Source organism: Balaenoptera borealis, assembly GCF_965194805.1.
Source record: "Balaenoptera borealis genome assembly, chromosome: 11".
Classification (NCBI taxonomy): domain Eukaryota; kingdom Metazoa; phylum Chordata; class Mammalia; order Artiodactyla; family Balaenopteridae; genus Balaenoptera; species Balaenoptera borealis.
In genome coordinates, this window is record NC_138868.1 from 81,537,061 (window position 1) to 81,556,456 (window position 19,396).

General features: G+C 37.2%; 1 protein-coding gene across 2 annotated transcripts in view; it reads right to left on the reverse strand.

The window, feature by feature from the left end:
• PDGFD (platelet derived growth factor D) overlaps window positions 1–19,396 on the reverse strand; it is a 226,782-nt gene that overhangs the window by 67,058 nt on the left and 140,328 nt on the right. The window contains exons 2-3 of one of the 2 annotated variants that reach the window (XM_082339987.1): window positions 6,043–6,229; window positions 2,769–2,949 (exon numbers count right to left, since the gene is read on the reverse strand). In XM_082339987.1, coding sequence (XP_082196113.1) covers window positions 2,769–2,949; window positions 6,043–6,229 — 368 coding nt within the window. Of the gene's footprint in view, window positions 1–2,768; window positions 2,950–6,042; window positions 6,248–19,396 lie in introns of both variants that reach the window. The other variant, XM_082339988.1, reaches the window with a different exon arrangement.

Below are 19,396 nucleotides of genomic sequence, written 5' to 3' on the forward strand. Positions count from 1 at the left end.
CCCAGCACCTGCCATTCCTGAAAGGAGGGATTGCAAAACAGCTGCCTCCAAACTCTACAGGCTTTGTGGGCCTGTACAACATTTAAAAAATCATTATTTAAATACACTTAAAGAAGGCTTGCCGTTTTTTCCAGTTTTATGAGATATAATTGACATATGGCACTGTATAAGGTGTACAGCATAATGATCTGACTGACATACATTGGGGTTTGCCATTTTTAATCCCACTGTCTCCCTCTAATTTTATATCTGGCTCACTATGAATTTTAAGTCTGGGCTCTGTAGCATTTGAGTTCATAATCTCTGCTTTAAAGTTTCTCTGAGAAAAATTTAAACATGAATAAAATGACCTTTCCAAAACATTGGTCAAGGCATAAATGATCCCTGTTGAACAAGAATCAAATGAAAGAGTTTATCAAAAAGCCACACAGATGTAGAGTTTATATACACCTGAAGGTTAAGCTCACTCTACCTCTTGGAATTCAGCCACCAAAGCACTTTGGCCCTAATTGATCATATTTAGTGCCAGAAGCCAATTAGGAGCGGAAAGAGAGCCTGGAGCTATTTTCAATGAATGCAGACCAAGAGGCTGTATAACAAAAAAGTTATGACTACCATCATTTCTAAAAACACAACTGAATGTACTGGTGGAGGTGAATAAGTAAGTGAGTGGAGTCATGCCGAACGGTTTACATCCATACTACAAAGGCTGTCCGATATTCCACTTAACATTGGCTAGGAAATGAGTGATGAACCTGTACTGTAACCCAAAGCACCTCAAACAAAAATATTCATTCTTCCCTAAATCCACACCTGCACTGCCTTTTTCTACAAAAAGGAGTTATTTTGCCTTAAAGATATGGTGTTAGAGTTAAGGTGTTTCTAACTGACTTATGGACCATTTAACTTAGTCATAACCAAAGCTTCACAAAAAGTATACACATGGGGCTTCCCTGGTGGAGCAGTGGTTGAGAGTATGCCTGCCAATGCAGGGGACACGGGTTCGAGCCCTGGTCTGGGAAGATCCCACATGCTGCAGAGCGACTGGACCCGTGAGCCACAACTACTGAACCTGCACATCTGGAGCCTGTGCTCCGCAACAAGAGAGGCCGCGGCGGTGAGAGGCCTGCGCACCGTGATGAAGAGTGGCCCCTGCTCGCCGCAACTAGAGAAAGCCTGCGCACAGAAACGAAGACCCAACACAGCCAAAAATAAATAAATAAATTAATTAATTAAAAAAAATGTATACACATGAGCGCTAACAGGCCTTGATATGTTAAGGGGAAAAAAGATCCTTCACTAAGCCATTCTGACACAGCACCATTCCAACATGCTGAGCCTGCTTTGTCCATGAACAATTGAGAACAGATGCATCACTGAACACATTAAAAGCAAAGACATGTAGAAACCAAAGGTTCACACTTCCACTTTAATGCTGAGCAGCACTGCGTGAGTGTGCAATAATGTATATCATGCTTGATGGATTATTTTCAAATTAAAACTGGAACCAGTATCACCACATGCTATTTTTTCATTTATAGTATTCTGATGTAGAATTCACTTTGTGTTTAACCACTCATCATAATGCAAAAAAAAAAAAAAGAAAAAAGAAACCACATTAGATTAAAAAAACCAAGATTTTTCCTACTCTAAATTTAACTCATATGAGGAAAAAAAAAAAAACCCAAATTGACTCCATTTGTAGTACTGTGTTCTGTTTCGGCATCCACACTTTGAAAAGGGATAGCAATAAACTGAATGAGAGTTAAAGATGTTGCCAGGAGAGCAAAAGGCAATATGCTACGAACAACTGAAGGATTCAGGGATATTTAATGTATCCTAAAGGTAATGTATAGGCAAAATTATCCCAATATCCCCCTGGGCTTCTCTGTAACACCCAGTACTTCTGTCTTATTATCATTCTCAGTTGTTATGGCTTCTAATTGTCATTTCCACCAGACTATCAGCTCCAGGAGGTTCAAGAACCCTGTCTTCTTGCTTGCCTTTGTATCTACTACACCTATCAGAATATTTGTCAATAAGAAGGAACTTTATATTGTTCTACTAATGAATGACTGAGTAAAGAAGACCCATGACCATGGGTGACCCAACAACTAGACTTAACTACAAGATAGATTATGCCGCAATATGAGGTTGAAGATTTTCTAATAGTTAGAACCATATAAAGTTGGAAATGGCTGCTGAGGTGTTTAAGTAGAGGTGAGACCACAAATAAGCATGGGTGTAGTAAACAAAAATCAAACCTTGGGTCCTGAATTATACCTTCCAATTCTTAAGATACTTGCTAACCCTGAGGCTCTATGATTATAACATAGGCCCTTCCCAAATTTGAGTCATAATTTAAACTAAAATCATTGGCACTCTTCTGTGATTAGAATTACATAGACAATTTTTCAAACCAAGAGGTTCAATTCTCACTTACCTTCTATTTGGCTGTACATTTATTTTGCTCCAGTTGAATCAAAGGCAATATGGTATATGCTTTACTATAAACTATTTTACTTTTTCTATTCACTATGCTTTCTTTCAAAATGCATGGGCCCAAGCATTGACTTAACAGAGCTAAAATGGCATTTCTCACTAAAGAAGGCTTTAACATTTTGGCCACAAGGCAGGGACAAAGCATACCATAGACAATTAACACAGTTCATTCACTCTCACACCACTGAATTTAATCACAGAAAACGATCTCTATACTTCATGTAACCAGTGTCTGCTTTTAATCATAGGGTGGTTAAGCTACTTACCACAACAGAATAATAAATCTTGAATCCAGGTTTAGCCACAAAGTAGTCATCAGACTTGAATGTTATTTTAATCTGGTTTGTTCTTGATGTTATCCTTGGAGGAACTTCCTTGTGTCCACACCATCGTCCTCTAATAACGGTGCTGGTTTCAGATATATCTTCAACTTCCACAAAATCATACCTAGTACCAATTTGACATAAACTTTGATTAAACTAGACTTTGAAATTCATACTTTCACTGAGAAATTGAAACTAACATATGTGATCTCTTATGACCTATCATCTGAAATGAAAATTATAACCTACAGATATTTTAGAAGGAAAACTCATTTTTGGATTAGGTTTCTCAAATTCAAACTTCAACAATCTATTCTGAGGAAACACCCTTACACACTTTTAGCCGTAACTCTTCCTAAATCGTCAAAAATCAAAATGGGCTACTTTCTGAGCATCTGGCTCATAACGTTTTCCTGGAAAAACTAACAAGTATAATCTATTGTCATACTTTAGGAGATGTAGCTCTAATTATATACCCAAATATTTACTATATCAAGTTTTTAAACAAATTCCCACTTTGAATTAATTTACCACATCCAGTGTTTCTTTAAGAAAGGAAATGATCTATACCTATACAGCACATAAAATCAGCACTCTCACTGTAGAAAATAAATGGTAAAATAAAATAAAAGACTATTTTCTCTTTTTGGAAACTGTCTTTTGGAAGGATCGTATCATAAACTATGCCATTTATCATAATGGAAACACATGACTTTGAGGAGGGATGTGCGCTAGCCAATATTGGAAATATCTGGGCTGTGTGTGAATGAGGGTAAGACCATGGGTTCACCACTGGCACTAGTCAGAGAAACACAGAATCCCAGGATTGAAGAAGACAGGAGAGGCGTTTCAGATATTCCACAGAGTCGTCTGAATCCTCAAAGTCCCTCCACAGCATCTCACTTTTTCATCACATAATAGGACATCTTCAGTGACCAAGCTGACATCTTCTAGGGATCATTTATATTCTATTTTCAGACACCCAAGATCTTAAAACATTCTGCTTGAGAGCCGAACTCTGTGCCTTTCAGTTCCGGGCATCTGTGTCTCACTCCTCCAATCTACCTCTTCTCAAATGACTTCAGATGCTAAAGTCACAATGCAAACGAGCACTCAGGGTGAGCCTTCAAGGTGAACAGTGGCAGAAGTCTCATATCTATTTTATATTTTCCTGTCACGATAGCCAAAAGGAATCAGCATGAGAACCATCACGTCTGAATATGAAGAAAATCCAATACAACTTTACTGGTCTTACCCACGCACCTCAGAGCTCTTATTGGATCAGGCAGGGTGATCTAAGGAGGAGGCGAGCATAATAAAATGGTTACTAAATTTCATTGACAGTGATTTGTGAGACCTTTATGTCCTTTGCCTCAGTTTCCTAATGAGCAAAATAAGAAGGTTTATGTAATTCTACCAGCTGAATATCTCTTGGGTGCTATGTAAATTAACTACTTAATATACGGTGTTGAAAAGTGAAAAGCACTATGAAAGAATCGCTATTCCGGCAATAAAATATTACAATGTAAACATCAAGGAGGTTTGGAACAGATGGGAGGAAATCAATTGCATTTCATTTTATATACAATATATGTGAATCATATTTATTGCACAAAGCAAGAATATGCTTGGAACTTTGTTAATAATGCAAGAGGTCACTTTTGTTTTTTAAAAAACACAACATCAGCACAATTTTTACTCTGGGTCTGAAGTCAGAAGAACACCATTTTGGTTCAGGGACGGTCCTGAGGCAGGTCTCTGATCTGCCTCTTTCCCTGCTTCCTCTCCCCTTTACCTCTTACTTCTCTACCTCCCTCCATAAATTTTTAGGAGCAACTTGATTTGATGAAGGGTCTGGAAAAGAAACCATCCTAACTTCCTCTCCTAGTTTTACGGTCAGGATGCCAAAAGGACTCAATCACTACCAGATCAAAATCTTGCTCTGCAGTGGAGACCAGTGTCTCTTCAGTGACATCAGCTTTAATAATCTTTTTTTTTTTTTTTTAAATAGCTTTATTGGAGTATAATTGCTTTACAATGTTGTGTTAGTTTCTGCTGTACAACAAAGTGAGTCAGCCATAAGTATACATATATCCCCATAATAGTGGCTTTTCATTTGTTTCCAAGGTCTTTTTTTTTTTGAACACAGAAAATGAGTTCTCCCTTTCAAGGTTGAAAAGACACAAGGTCTCCTCAAGCTTATTCTCTTTGTAAATATTAACTGGCTCTTCCTGCATGTATTCATCTCTGCTTTCAGGCATACATTACCCTCTATGGTCCTAGAAAGTAACGGTCACTGCTGTTATTCTTGAAAAAACAGCAACATAATAAAAGCTGTCAGCATAATAGACATGCAATAAAGGACAGCCAAATTTGAAGTACCCAATTTTTATTATTCAAAGTAAAACCGGCTGAAAGAATTTAGCAGTTTAGTAGTAGTTCATTGGCAATGCAGAACAAGTGCGTGCAGTAAAGTACAGAAAGGAAAAAGAAAATCCTCTGCATCTTACACATGCTAATTAAGTGAATAAGATGCTGTGAGTGGACAATTCAGCGAACAACAGTCAGGGCTTTCTCTGATAAACATGCTAAGAAGGGAGAAGATTATCAGGCGCAGCTTTCATCTTCTGCTGACCCAGAAACTACAGGAAGAAACAGACCTCTAAGGAGCACACTGATCCTGGGAGGTTGCCTTCTCTTCCTTCTTACACATATCTGAGGCCTTAAAATTACGATTTCAGGTAAGGACCTGACAGGGTCCTTGCCATCATCATCTCCCAGTGCTGGGTCAGTTCCTGGAGCCCAGCAGGGGAATACACTCCTTAAGCCCTGTCAGGCTTGCACCAGAGCCATGTGACATGGTGCAGGTGACCGGGATATTGGATGCATCTACCTGCTCACAAAAGTTGTTCTAGGCCTGGCCAAGATAGAGGCCCCCAGATTCCCCCCTTCTCTGGGAGTCACACAGCCTGGCTCTGACAATTGCAGGAGTGAGTTTCTGTGAGTCATGCCAGGTTACCAGGCTTTCTGCAGAGGCAGTCTGCGCTCCAATTTATTTTGTCCATTAGGACTGACATAAAGGCTTTTTGAAAAAGAAGTCAAGTACCTCGGATAGGTCCGGAGGGCCCTAAAGAGAAGTCTGATGTGATGTTTTAAATCTGTCTTTTTTTTTCCACCTTGGAATTTTACCCTAAAATGGATTTTATTTCCCACTTACCTACAGATATCATTTTCCGCTTCCTCTAATCCAAATTGATTGTCAAAGGCTAGCTGTATCCTTGTTTTCTCCTGGGAATGGAGCCGCCAGGTCAGAAGCAGGTTCCTGGGGTAGCTGTTTGGGAAGCGGGGACTCTGCACATGGCCGTGTCCTGTCACCTGGATGGTTTCATCTCTTCGGTACAAGTCTGTGAGGTGATTGCTCTCTGTTAGTAGTCACAACTTGTAGAAATTAGTATGTTGCTCCAATTACAGGAAAGCAAAAAAAGAACAGTTTAAAACACATCACATTTCAAAGCACTTCTTGATTTTGTTTAAAAACATAAGGCCAAATGGCAGCCTTGTGGTTAAACAAACAACATCCATATTTTTTCTATTATCCCCTACCTCCCCAAATTCTTCATAAATCTAGACCTGATGCCTAATATTTTGTACTTTGGGAGCTCTCTTAACATCATTTTTGACAAGCAAAATTAATGATTATCTCAGAACTCAGGCTCATTTCAATTGGAATTAAAATTGAGCAAATAATTTCAAATAGTTCATCCTTCCTCTTTTCCATGTAATACAGCTGACCCTTGAGCAACACGGGTTTGAACTGTGTGGGTCTGTGGATCTTTTTCAATAAATACATATATGTACTGTAAATATATTTTCTCTTCCTTATGATTTTCTTAACAACATTTTCTTTTTTCTAGTTCACTTTATTGTAGAATACAGTATATAATACATATAACATACAAAATATGTGTTGATCAACTGTTTATTTAACAGTAAGGCTTCTGGTCAACAGTAAACTATTAGTAGTTAAGTTTTGGGAAAGTCAAAAGTTATATGTGGATTTTTGACTGTGTGGGGTATTGGCACCCCTAAACTTCACTTTGTTCAAGGGTCAACTGTACAAACAAACATTTTTTTTTTCATTGACAGTGTAACAGTATATCTTCAATGATTAGCCCAGGAGATACTCAATAAATATTGTTGAATGAATGAACAACTGAGTGAAAAACAAATTAAAAGAATCTAATGATGTTTAATGACCATTTATTTTATAATCAAATGACATTTTCCAGTTGTTTCTCCATCATAAAAATCATACTTTTTTTGGCCTTCGTTTTTGGTGACTTAAAATAGTTCCAATTCTAATTCTATTTTCCATATGTTGTATAATAAAGAACTTGTCTGATCTTTGTCCTGGGTTCCTAAAAGGGAACTTCTAAACCCTTAAAATTTCCCAAGTGATGCAAGTGTCTTTGTTATTCATGGTAGGCCCCTGGGGCCATACCTGATTTTATGCTAATGAGGTGATACTCTGTGGGCCCTTAAATAGTTTCAGGATGGGGACTGGCTATAACAGAAAGACCAATCATGTGGCTTTGAGCTCTGATATCAGCCTGACTTCCCAACCTCCCTGGAGGTAAGAGGCCTTGGAGCCCTAGCCTGTTGCCACCAATTCAATCAATCATGTCAACAGAATGAAACCCTTATAAAAACTCTCGTCACTGAGTCTTGGGTAAGCTTCCTGGTCCGTGATACACACTGATGTGCTAGGAGGGTGACATGTCCTGAGGACATGAAGCTTCATGATTCGGACCTTCCCAGTCCTCACCCTACAAGTGTCTTTATTTGGCTGGTCCTGATTTGTACCCTTTATCGTAAAACTGTAATTGTAACTATAGTGCTTTCTTGAGTTCTATAAGTTGTCCTAGCAAATTATCAAACTCGAGGGGCTTATAGGCAACCCTGAATTTATAGCCAGTTGGTAAAGAGTATGGGTAACCTGGGTACCTCACAATTTTCAGCAGGTGACTGAAGTACAGTCTTGTAGGGACTAGGCTGTTAAGCTATGAAATCTGACCTAACTCCAGGTAGTTTGCTTCAGAATTGCACCTTACAGTGAACCCATTTTTCCTATCTCCCAATGTCCAGAGTTCTTTGCACTTGAGATTTTGACTTTTTAGGCCCCTCTGTAAGCAGAACTGCAGCCACAGTCTATTTATGTCCTCCTGCAGAGAGTTTACTCCGAAGCCTATAATTCAATGAGCTTAGTCAGGGAGGCCTAAATTGCTGGTGGAAACCACTGAAAGGTTGGGCTGCGGAGGGTGGTTGTTAAAGCTTCCAAAATAAGAGAAGGAGAGTGAACAAGGAATCAGAATGTGAAATGCAAAGGCTTCTCTCCCTTTTACAAATGTTCCGGTATGTATGAGAATTTCAACTTTTTTTTTTTTTGGATAATTCAGTGTTTAATGTGTTGTGCTTGCCCAGCTAGCCTTTGTGTGGGAGACAGTCTTAGGAAGAGCAAAGGTGGCTGGAGGAGCTCATGTCCCCACTCCCTGCATCTCGACTAGAAGATCAGAGCACTGGCTCTGCAGTCATGTCACCGTGCTCTGGTCCCAGAGCTAATGCTCTTAACTTCTGTGTAAGAGAAGGTAGTTTTCCTTCTTAGTCTGAAATTTGCTAGAGGCAATTTGAGATTCTTTGCTATCCGTAATCCACTTTGACTTCTGAATCCCATTGTTTATATATAATTTATACCTTCATGCCAAATTCAGGGCTATTCTTAGCAGAAGAGTTGTAATGAATTATAGATACAGAGAGCAACCTATCAGGTTAAATCTGAGATAGCTACCAAGTGTTATATACAAAGTCACATTCCTAAATGAAGGCATTTACTTTGGTGTTCCAATAGTAACTGACATTTATGGAGCAATAATTGTGTTCCAGGCATTCCAATAAGTGGTTTAAATTATTTCATTTAATCCTCACAACAACTCTATGCAATCAGTAATATCCCCACTTCACAAAGGAGGCTCAGAGAGTTTAAGAAACTTATGACCTCAGGGCACAAAGCAGGTGGTGAAATCAATATCTGACCCTAGACAGTCTATCTTCAGCACACGCACTCTTAACCAGAACACTGTACTAGTTGTTAAACTATAAAAATATGAAATATGTCATTTTTCATAGAGAGGGAATAATTTTGATTTATGTTTATATGGCAAGAATATAAGTTCTTATTTTATATTTTAATACAGAAGGAGGTTCACATCCTTATAACTTTAAGTTATGCATTGGATGTTTTTTAAAAAGCGAATTAAAATGAAAGGGAAAAAGCCAAAATGTTTTGTCTATTCTGTCCCTAAACCTTTAAGCAAACTCAGCTCGCCCAACCAAGTATCCCGGGAGCTCATGAAATCACTGCAGGCACTATTACTTACTCTGGGATTCATCTAGAACAACTGTTGTTCTCAAAGTGTGGTCCCCAGACGAGCATCATCACCTGGGAGCTTGTTAGAAATGTAAATTATCAGGCCCCATCCCAGACCTACCGAAGCAGAAATGCTGGAGGTGGAGCCCAGCACTACTGTTTTAATAAGCCCTCCAGGTGATTCTGATGCTCCCAAAAGTATGAGAACCACTGACCATCTCAAACCTTCTAGTCTTCTGCTTCTTATTCTTGATTTCCCTGGCTCCTTCACTGCCTTGCTTTGACTTCATACCTCACATCTGATTTTTCTTCTTACCTCCCTGACTGATGATCTATCTTGGATTCACTTTCCTGTCTTTGACCTTGAAACCTTCTCTGGGGCATCGTTTTTGATACACAATGACCTAGGGTAAGAGCTACGTACTTTAGTGTCTTTGACCCCTTATCTAACTTTCCCTGTTTCATGGAATAGTCATTCCTGGTCCTAATAGATGCATTTGGTAATCATCGTCACAAATTATGTGCAAGGAGAAACGAAATCACAAATAATGGTAGTACTTTTATTTCTTCTTCTCAGATCATAATATTATCTATGACAACATAAGATCCAAAGGGTAAATGCTGAGTTATTAGAAGTAAGGGTTAAAATATTTCATCAATGATTCCATAGAAACAAATAATGATATCTCTGCAGACTGTGCCACCTCACACAAATTCAGTGGACAGTGAACAGTACAGAAATACTCATTTGTCCCACTGTCTCCATAAGACATCCAGGAGCCAGCAGCATGACTGATAGTCACAAACCCAATGTACCGCAGATAAAATCCAAAAGCAAAGAATGGTCATTGCGTCAGGAAATGCCTAACTTGCAAAGGGATTTATTATAACATTTCATTTGTAAAATAGCTGTTTCATGATCATACCATACATCCTAGGAACAATGTTTGCCCAGAAATGTAGGTTGAGTGTTATATAAACCAAACAGTACCACTTCTGCTGCTAAACAACCGCAATGTGACCACTTAATTTTTGTGGGGTGTAATATAGTTTACAAGCATCCAATTTTGTAAGTCTATCGTAAATATAAGTTGACAAAAAGTAAATATCACTGCAGTAATTATCATTGTTTTCATTCTGCTTTTTTCTTTTAAATTTAATTTTTTTATATTACTTTAACAGGTAATGAAACCAACACACAGAAGTTAAAGTGATTTGCTGTAAGTCAAAAGAATGGAAGGGTGGTCTGTGGAAGAGTGGAGTCTTGAATTCAGCTCCATCATGTTCTAGTTCTGGTGACTTTCCCCACTACAACAAAGAGCAGCATCAGACACACCATGTCATCTTTCTGGCTTCTGTTTCCTAAGCTAATAGTTTAGGGGTCTGGGCTAACGTGACACTTAAGATATTTTTCAGGTCTAAATGACATGACAACTCAACAATTTTCTTTCAAGAAGACAGAACTGCCAGTGGTTTGACTGTGACTAACAGACATGAGTGAGGCAATAATGAGACAAGGGAACCTGAAATCCAAAATCTTCAGCGGGCTAAACAGACACTTTTCCCATATAACAATGGTAGTATATATAGTTGTATGCTGTCATTGCTGTCATCTAAAATAAGAGTACAAATGGATATTTCTTTTTTTTAAATTTGGTTTCTTTTTTTTAAATTTATGTATTTTTTGGCTGCGTTGGGTCTTTGTTGCTGCGTGTGGGCTTTCTCTAGTTGCAGCGAACAGGGGCTATCTTCATTGTGGTGCACGGCCTTCTCATTGTGGTGGCTTCTCTTGTTGTGGAGGACTGGCTCTAGGCACGTGGGCTTCAATAGTTGTGGCACGTGGGCTCAGTAGTTGTGGCTCACGGGCTCTAGAGCACAGGCTCAGTAGTTGCGGCACAAGGGCTTAATTGCTCCATGGCATGTGGGATCTTCCCAGGCCACGGCTCAAACCCGTGTCTCCTGCATTGGCAGATAGATTCTTAACCACTGCACCACCAGGGAAGTCGCACAAATGGATATTTCAACAAGTTGTTCAAACATATATATGAAAAACTTTCTTATCAACTAGAAAAGTGCCCCTGGCACATAACTGGCCACTTAGCCTATCAATTTGTGCTGAACACATTGTGGAGGAATGTAAATAAATCCTTTAGTGTAGACACAACATATTCTATGTTTTGCTTTTTTTAAAATTTAAGTAGCGGCTTCTCTCTGAGGCTGGTTATGTATAAGGATTAAAAAAAAGATACTAAAAGATGCTTTATAATTTCTTTGAAAGTTTCATAGGAAAGTAAAAAAAAAATTATATGCAGAATATTACATGTCTTGAGGGAAAGGACTATGTCTTGTTTACCAACGTAACCCCAGAGCCTCACCAGTCTGGGCATATGGAGACTTTCAAAATAGATCTGTTAAATACATACGTAGATGAATGGTTACTGCAAATAATGCATATGCAGAGCTCTTAAACACTGAAAGGCATTTTGAGGTAAGATAACAAATAAAAGGCAGTTTTATCAGAAATAAAGTTGAAAAATACCCAAATATTTTATTTCTAAGAAATTTAATTTTGATGTAGCTGGTGTGCCTGATGTTTGTGGAAACACATCTAGCATGAACATTAAAGGACTATTTTGGAAAGAGTTCCATTGAAATGATCCTGCTTGCCATCTGGCTCAGCCATCAATTATAAAATAACTGCCTCTTTTTCTGCACTATTTCTATCAAAACCTATACTACCAGGCTCACCAGCGTCAATCCACACCACCCTTTAAAAAGCTGTGACCAAGACAGAAGAGAAGAAGAATGCTGGACTAAAGCATTTAGTTTGTTTGTTGCTATAGCTGGGATCTACTCTCGGATCTATCCAGCAATATATGGAATTAGGTGACTGACTAGATCCCCCAGGTTCTCATCCTATGCAACCGTCTAATTTAGAATAGCAAGCTCAGCAAGATTAATCAAGAGTCAGGCCTGTGACTGCCTAATGCACTATTATTATTATTACTAAATTACCTCTAATAATCTTTGCACTCTCCCTCAACTAATGACATCTTATACAAAAGTGTCCTAGAACGCAAAATAGTACCTTCATTGGCGAGACATCACGCAGTGTATTGTTGAAGAGGGAAAAAGAAACAAGGGAGAGATGGAGAACATAAAGGAGAGTAGGGCAGGAGTCCCTAATTTTAAAATGAATAAGTCAATTTGTAGAACAGACCCTAAAATACACAATTAGGATTAAACTGAATTTAATTAGATAATTTTTCATAAATTATCTCCTAACTTAAAAAGCACAGGGCTGGAGTCTCACCCTGTGAGCTGCTAAAGGTGAAAATTAGACTTCGTTAACAATGTTAGTTTAAAAATCAGCATGAAAGCATTTTCAACATTTTTTTCCTCAGTGTTTCCTGAGGACTGAAGCTTGCAATCAATGAACTAAATTCCTCCTGGGACTGCCAGCGGGCCAATCTTCATTAAGGAATTTTTGGTTAACACCTGGCCCATGGTCTGGCAAGAACCAATCTTCCAAAAGCCTGGAACAGCTCTCTAAAAACAACCATTCCCTGTGCTCACTCTGCTTTTAAGCAACTCAAGAGCAAAGCTGATTAAACGTCAGACATTTATTTAGAATTCTCTAGCAGAGATTTTTCTAAGAACTCAGTAGTAATACAAAACCTTTCTGTTTATAAAGGTTTGAGGAGGAGGGAGTTGGTTGTTTGCCAGTTACATACCTTTTTATTTTTAATTATAATTCCCTTTCACACAAACCAAAGTGTTAATGTTTTATAAACAAACTTCCTCAGAGTAACAATTTAGAGATGATATTTTTGGAGAGTAATCAATTGATAAATCCCTGAGCTCAAAATTATTCTTCTTTAAAAATCTGAGTCCATCAAAAAAGAAAAAAAGAGTATTGTAAAGTCCTTTTGAACATTTTCCAGTAACAGTCACCAGCAGTGTAGTAATGCCCAAAGCACTACATTGATATTTATTATTCCTCACCTCACTAGATCTTTTAAGGAACAAGGATTGGTCTTGTTATTTATTGTACAACAGCGAGCAATTATACTCTTTCCTTCAAGACCACTTGTATTTTATAGGTAGATTATAGAAGTGATCATAAAATTACATTAAAATGGAAATAATTTTTGGTCTAAGGTTTTAGAAAATTAAAATCAGTGAAAATAAAGATTGCCCTAAATTAACTATGCTGTATTTTATCACATTAAGATAATTCAAATTAACTAATTCTGATAGTTCTCTTCTACTATAGTCTCTGTGTTGTGATGTTGTTTACATGTAAAGGATGTGAAAAAAATGAAACAATAACATTCGGAACTGTGGCAGATGGGGAAGGGCAATGTTGAACAGCATGACAGAGAGTATCATAGATTAGGCTGCTGAAGAGCAAGGTCTTTTCAATCATACCAACTTAACACACCCAGAAAACAAGACAACCTTAATGACAAAAATATCTGCTTTTCCCACTGCCAACATAGCTCAGAGATATAGGAAGGTAACAGGCAAAACAGAAAGAAAAGTCATTCCCAGAAAGCAGTAGATTTAGTATTTCTTCTAGAAAACACTTAATATAGGAAAACCAACATTCTTAGAAACATTGTCAAGGAAAGCTACTTAAAGTATGAACTATGATTATTCTCAAAGAGTGAGAATTCTCTGAAATTATTTTACAGGGTAAGTTTCAGGAAGATGTAATCAGTCCAACAAAGCTGACATGGAATTGAACAGTGTGCAACAGAGAAGCTGACCCTGAAATACCCTAATGTTTAAAAGCTTGATTTGTGTGGCAAAGACAAAACATTTTGTTAATCACATCTGACTAAAGGGCTCATCAATTCCTAAGAGAAAACTAACTGGGAGTTAATATAAGAATCACATGGTTTATTATTTGTGGTATATATATATATATACACACACACAGACACACATACATACATACAAATTTATATTTATTATTAAAATATAAATTAACATATTATTTAACATGTATATTAGTTATATCTCATATATACATATAAACAAACTATGTATATCTATAATTGTACTTAAATGTTTATTAACCTATATGGCTTTAGTGCTATTTATAGACTCAGTCATTTTTCATTACCAGATTTCACTGAATTCCAGAACAATTTTTTCACATATTAATATTTCAAAATGGAGAAATACCCTATGATTACTATTGAAAGTGACTGTCCAGCTGTTAGAAAGTAGAGCAAATTGGGACACAGCTGTCATAGCTTTTGTGTGTGCAAATCTAGTAATGCTCAGGAGATAACTGTTCATCTGATTTCAACCTCAGATATTTTCACTAGTAGCACCATATGTAAGATGAATTATAGCTTATATTTGGATATCTTATTGTCATTTAAAATGCCTTTATAAAAGTTGCACTATGATGCAGCACTAAAATAAAAAATAGTTTTTGTGCATATAAATGAGTAAGAAAAAAGGTGATAAATATAAATACAATAAAAAATGGAGGAATGGTATCTCATCCTCATTCTCTTGTAAAGAAATAATCAAGTACTTTATAGGACCAAAGCTAAGATGCATACAAGTAAATAAAGCTGAATTTTGATTTGTCATTGAGATTCAAGGAAACAAATTCCCTTCCCACCTCAGACAGAAAAAATAAAGGCAGTAGAAATGACTACATATCTCAGAATAGATCAAAGAATTGTCAAAGCTATTAGATATTAATGCAAACAATTCATGTACTGTGATGGTGATAAACATCTATATGTCAAAAGCCAGTGACTTTCAAGATAGTTGTTTAATATGTAACTCACTTCAATCAAAAATGATACAACAATTAATTAAACAGAAAATGCATATGAATGCCCAGTATTCTTCAATGTTCTTTAAAATTCTTTTGGGCCCTAAAAGTGCTAAGCTAAGCACATCAAGATCTCTCTCTCTCTCTCTCTCTCTCTCTCTCTCTCACACACACACACACACATTCACACACACACACACAGAAGTTACAAAAAAGGTCATGTTACCTTGAAACTATGTGTCAATGCTGAAGGCCAAGTAATTTGAAGACTTTTGAGACAATTCAAAAAGCCTTGTACTTGGATTTTCACTGAGATAATAAAAAGCGGCCTTTTACTTTAATGGCTAAATTCATGCTATTATTTTTTTTTAAAAAGAGTTTTGTGTACATTCCATGTGGATCTCTTTTCCCCACAAAAGCTATTAGTAAATCAATGTTGGGTTTCACAATGGAGAGCATTTTAGAATGAGATGAGACTTTTTGTTTCCTCATCAAATCTCATGCTATCAAGTCTCTTCAATATTGTTACCTGGTCTGGTGAGCCTCCTCCATGGATTCTTCCCTTGAACTACGTACAGTCATAGAGTAGTATTAGTCATGAGAGGTGAAATCATGCTGGCATAAGTCTCAGTGGTTTTAATAATAAAATTTTATTTCCTACTCACACTGCATGTCTACTTTGGGTTGATAGGGCTCTGCCTCCTGTTTTCTCACTCTGGGACCTGAGCTAATGAGGCATCGTTATTGTAAAATTAACAGTCATGGCAGAGGGAAATCAGAAGATGAAGAATTGCCCATCAGTTTTTAAAATACTTCTGTTTACGTTTCACTGGCCAAAGCTAATCACATGGCCAGACCTTTACTTCTACCAGAGCAGGTAACTGGAAGAAAGGGAGAACTGGAAACTGACGAACAGTGTTGGTGGCCACTGCAGTGGTTTACTTGCTTCCCACATACTGAAGTGATGGCTTGACTCATCTTGTTTTCCAACTGGCAGCGTGATCTATCCATATACTAAATAACATCTCATTGTTATTTTACTATAAATCATTTCAATGATGGTGGGAGACATGGTCAGGAGAGAAAAATAAGGGCAGAGGATTCATAGATGAAGACTTTATGACTACAGGGGCAGAAAAATTATGCTGAGGTGCCAGAAAAGATATTTGAGTAAGTGTCCTTGATTTTCTTTAAAACTTGTCTTGTTAGAGATGGCAAATAGTTTACCCAGTAGGTAAACTCAAAGGTAACGGCTTCCTGCAGTACTATCTTAAAAAGGGTTCTGAACTTGTTTCTATATTAAATGGGGAAAAATGGAAATGATTAACAATGTCTAGTATAGGCCAAGAGACAGAATGGTATCCCTTGCTTATATCATTGATTTTAACACTGAATCATATTCTATATCTCTTTGTTACTTTATATTTACCTTTCTCTTGCTTGTTCAACAAGATTATAAATTTCTGGATAGTATTATTTATTATTCACAGTGGGTATCTGATAAATACTTGTTGAATGAATACTTGCTTGGAAGTAACATAGGAAAATTGCGTGGTCTACGTGTTTGGGAGCAAAGAAATCTCTGGGCAAATTAAAGTTATGTAGCACATCATTTACATATTCTTCAGAATATTGATGAATGTTAGGTTACAGTAATATTCTTCACAAAAGCTAGTATTTACTAAATATGTCCCAGGCATTACAATAAGTGCTTAATGTTTATTAGCCTATTTAAAAGTCAAGGGAACCTTATGCATTAGTCCTCATTATTACCACTTACTCCGAAACAGAAAGTCACTTGCTTATATGTAGCAGAGGTAAATTTTATTTTATTCTTTATTTATGACATCATGACTTAATTTAATTGCATCACCTACTCTAAGCAGTAGACAGTCAGATTTCTGTAACCAGTTAAGCAGATCAAGAGGGGAGAACTGAACAAATGAGGTTAATATTCAGTTGATCTTCTTCTCCTTCTCATTTCAATACTTTATACATCCACTTATTCTGGTGCTGGTCACCACCATAGGCAAGCTTCTCTCTGGTGCTAGCACCATACACGGTTCCTAACATTTAGCAGATAACTTAAGTGTTTGCCGCAGGACTAAATAAATGAATAGAAATTGTATGAGCTGATAGATGATACTTCAGAAGAGATCATTTCCCATCTCAAATAAGATTACCTTTCTCTCTATAACCATAACTGTAAAGCAAAAATTTAACAGCAAGGGGTAGGGGGAATGAGTGAAATACCTGGGGGAGATTAAGAGGTACAAACTTACAGTTACAAAGTAAATGCATCATGGAGCAGAAATGTAGAGCATGGAATATAATCAATAATATTGTAATGACTTTGTATGGTGACTTGACAGACTTAGTACAAAATGATCATGGTGATCACTTCATAATGTACAGGAATATCATATCACTATGTTGTGCACCAGGAACTAACATAGTGTCGTAGGTCGATTATACTTCAATTAAAAAAAATTAATAGTAAATAACTATGTTTAACTATGTTAAACAAGATATAATCATATGTTTGGAAAATATATACTGTACATCAGCGGTCCCCAACATTTTTGGCACCAGGGACCGGTTTCAGAGAAGACAGTTTTTTCCACGGACGGGGAGCGGGTTGGGTGGTGGTTCAGGCGGTATGTGAGAGATAGTTCAGGCGGTAATGCGAGCGATGGGGAGCGACGCGGGGTGGCAGATGAAGCTTCGCTCGCCTGCCACTCACCTTCTGCTGTGCGGCCCAGTTGCTAACAGCCGGCGGCCCGGACAGAGGTCCGCAGCCTGGGACTTGGGGACCTCTGCTGTATATAATGGAGTCAGCCTGTCAAATTAGGAACTTCTGAATATTTTAATACATATTATCCTTTAGAGATTATTAAAAATGCTTGCAAAATCTGTGAAGGTGGTCAAAAGGTACAAACTTCCAGTTATAAAATAAGTAAATCCTGAGGATGTAATGTACGGCATGGTGACTATAATTAATAATACTTGTATATTTGAAAGTTGCTAAGAGAGTAGGTATTAAAAGTTCTCCTCACAAGAAAAAAATTTTGTAACTATGTGTGGTGATGGACATTAACGAGACATGGTGGTGACCATTTTGCAATATATACAAATATTGAATCAATATGTTGTAGACCTGAAACTAATATAATGTTATACATCGATTATTTCTCAATAAAAAAATGCTTGCAATATACCCTTGGCTTACAAAACATATGTCAATATAAGTCAAGCTTGCTTTCTGGTCGGACCACTCCTGTGGTAATCTAAAATTTTTTTCTTTTTCGGATGAGATAGAAGAAAAGGTGTTGCCTTTAATAAAGGACAATCCATACTAGCATTGAATGAATATTGAGAATGATGGAATTGTGTTTACATAAATTGCTAAAAAGGAATCTATCTGTGAACCCAAAGAGGCATCTTCAGAGTCCTACTCTGGTTTATGCTAGAAAACTAGAAGACTATATGGGAAAAAATGACTAATGATATACCAGCATCTGTCTGGCTTCCCTGGGAACCCACATATTAATAATAATCAGATAATCTCTCACATGTCTAGCAGAAAAGAAATCTGATGTTATTTTCTGGGACAAGACCCAAAGTGGTCCTCCACTCTACAAGCACTGACTGAGATCTTAAAGAATGCCTGATGGGAATCAGGAGCTGCATTTAGACAGTGGAACCCTAAGTATGATGTTTTCACACTAAGATGATTCCACTAGGCAGAACGGGCAACATGTAAGTTCTTCTGTTACTACTGTTTTTGCAAAGGAAGAGAAAAGATAGAACGTTCTTCTCCCATCAACTTAAGTCCTTCTTGCCAGTCTGTCTGTTGCTCTGAATTATTTTATTCATAAATCATGAATAACAGCTTTTAAATCTTACTAGATTTTATTCTGAAACACACTCAATGTGTGTTTCACAATGCTAACTTTTAAATTGAGCTAGAGTTACTAATCTTCTGTGAGATTGCTACAGATACCATGCTATTAGAAGCCAGCGACTGAAACAAGGTTCTATTTTCTTCTTAGATTGGCAGGGTACTGCTTGAAAAAGAAATGAAGATTTTGTTTGTTCTCCAGGGGTCTCAGGTGTGAACAAAGCTACATTTTAAGTTAGAAAATACCAATTTCAGAGGCAGGAAGAACTACAGGTCATCTCTTTCAGTATTTCGAGATAAAAAAGAAAGGTAAAAACAGCATTGCCTTTGCATCTGGAATATTAAAAAAAAAAGCATTTTAAAGCACCTGTGCACGTAGGAAAACTATTTAACATTTTCCTTAAATAAAATAGTAAATTCGAAAGCATGACTTTCTAACATCT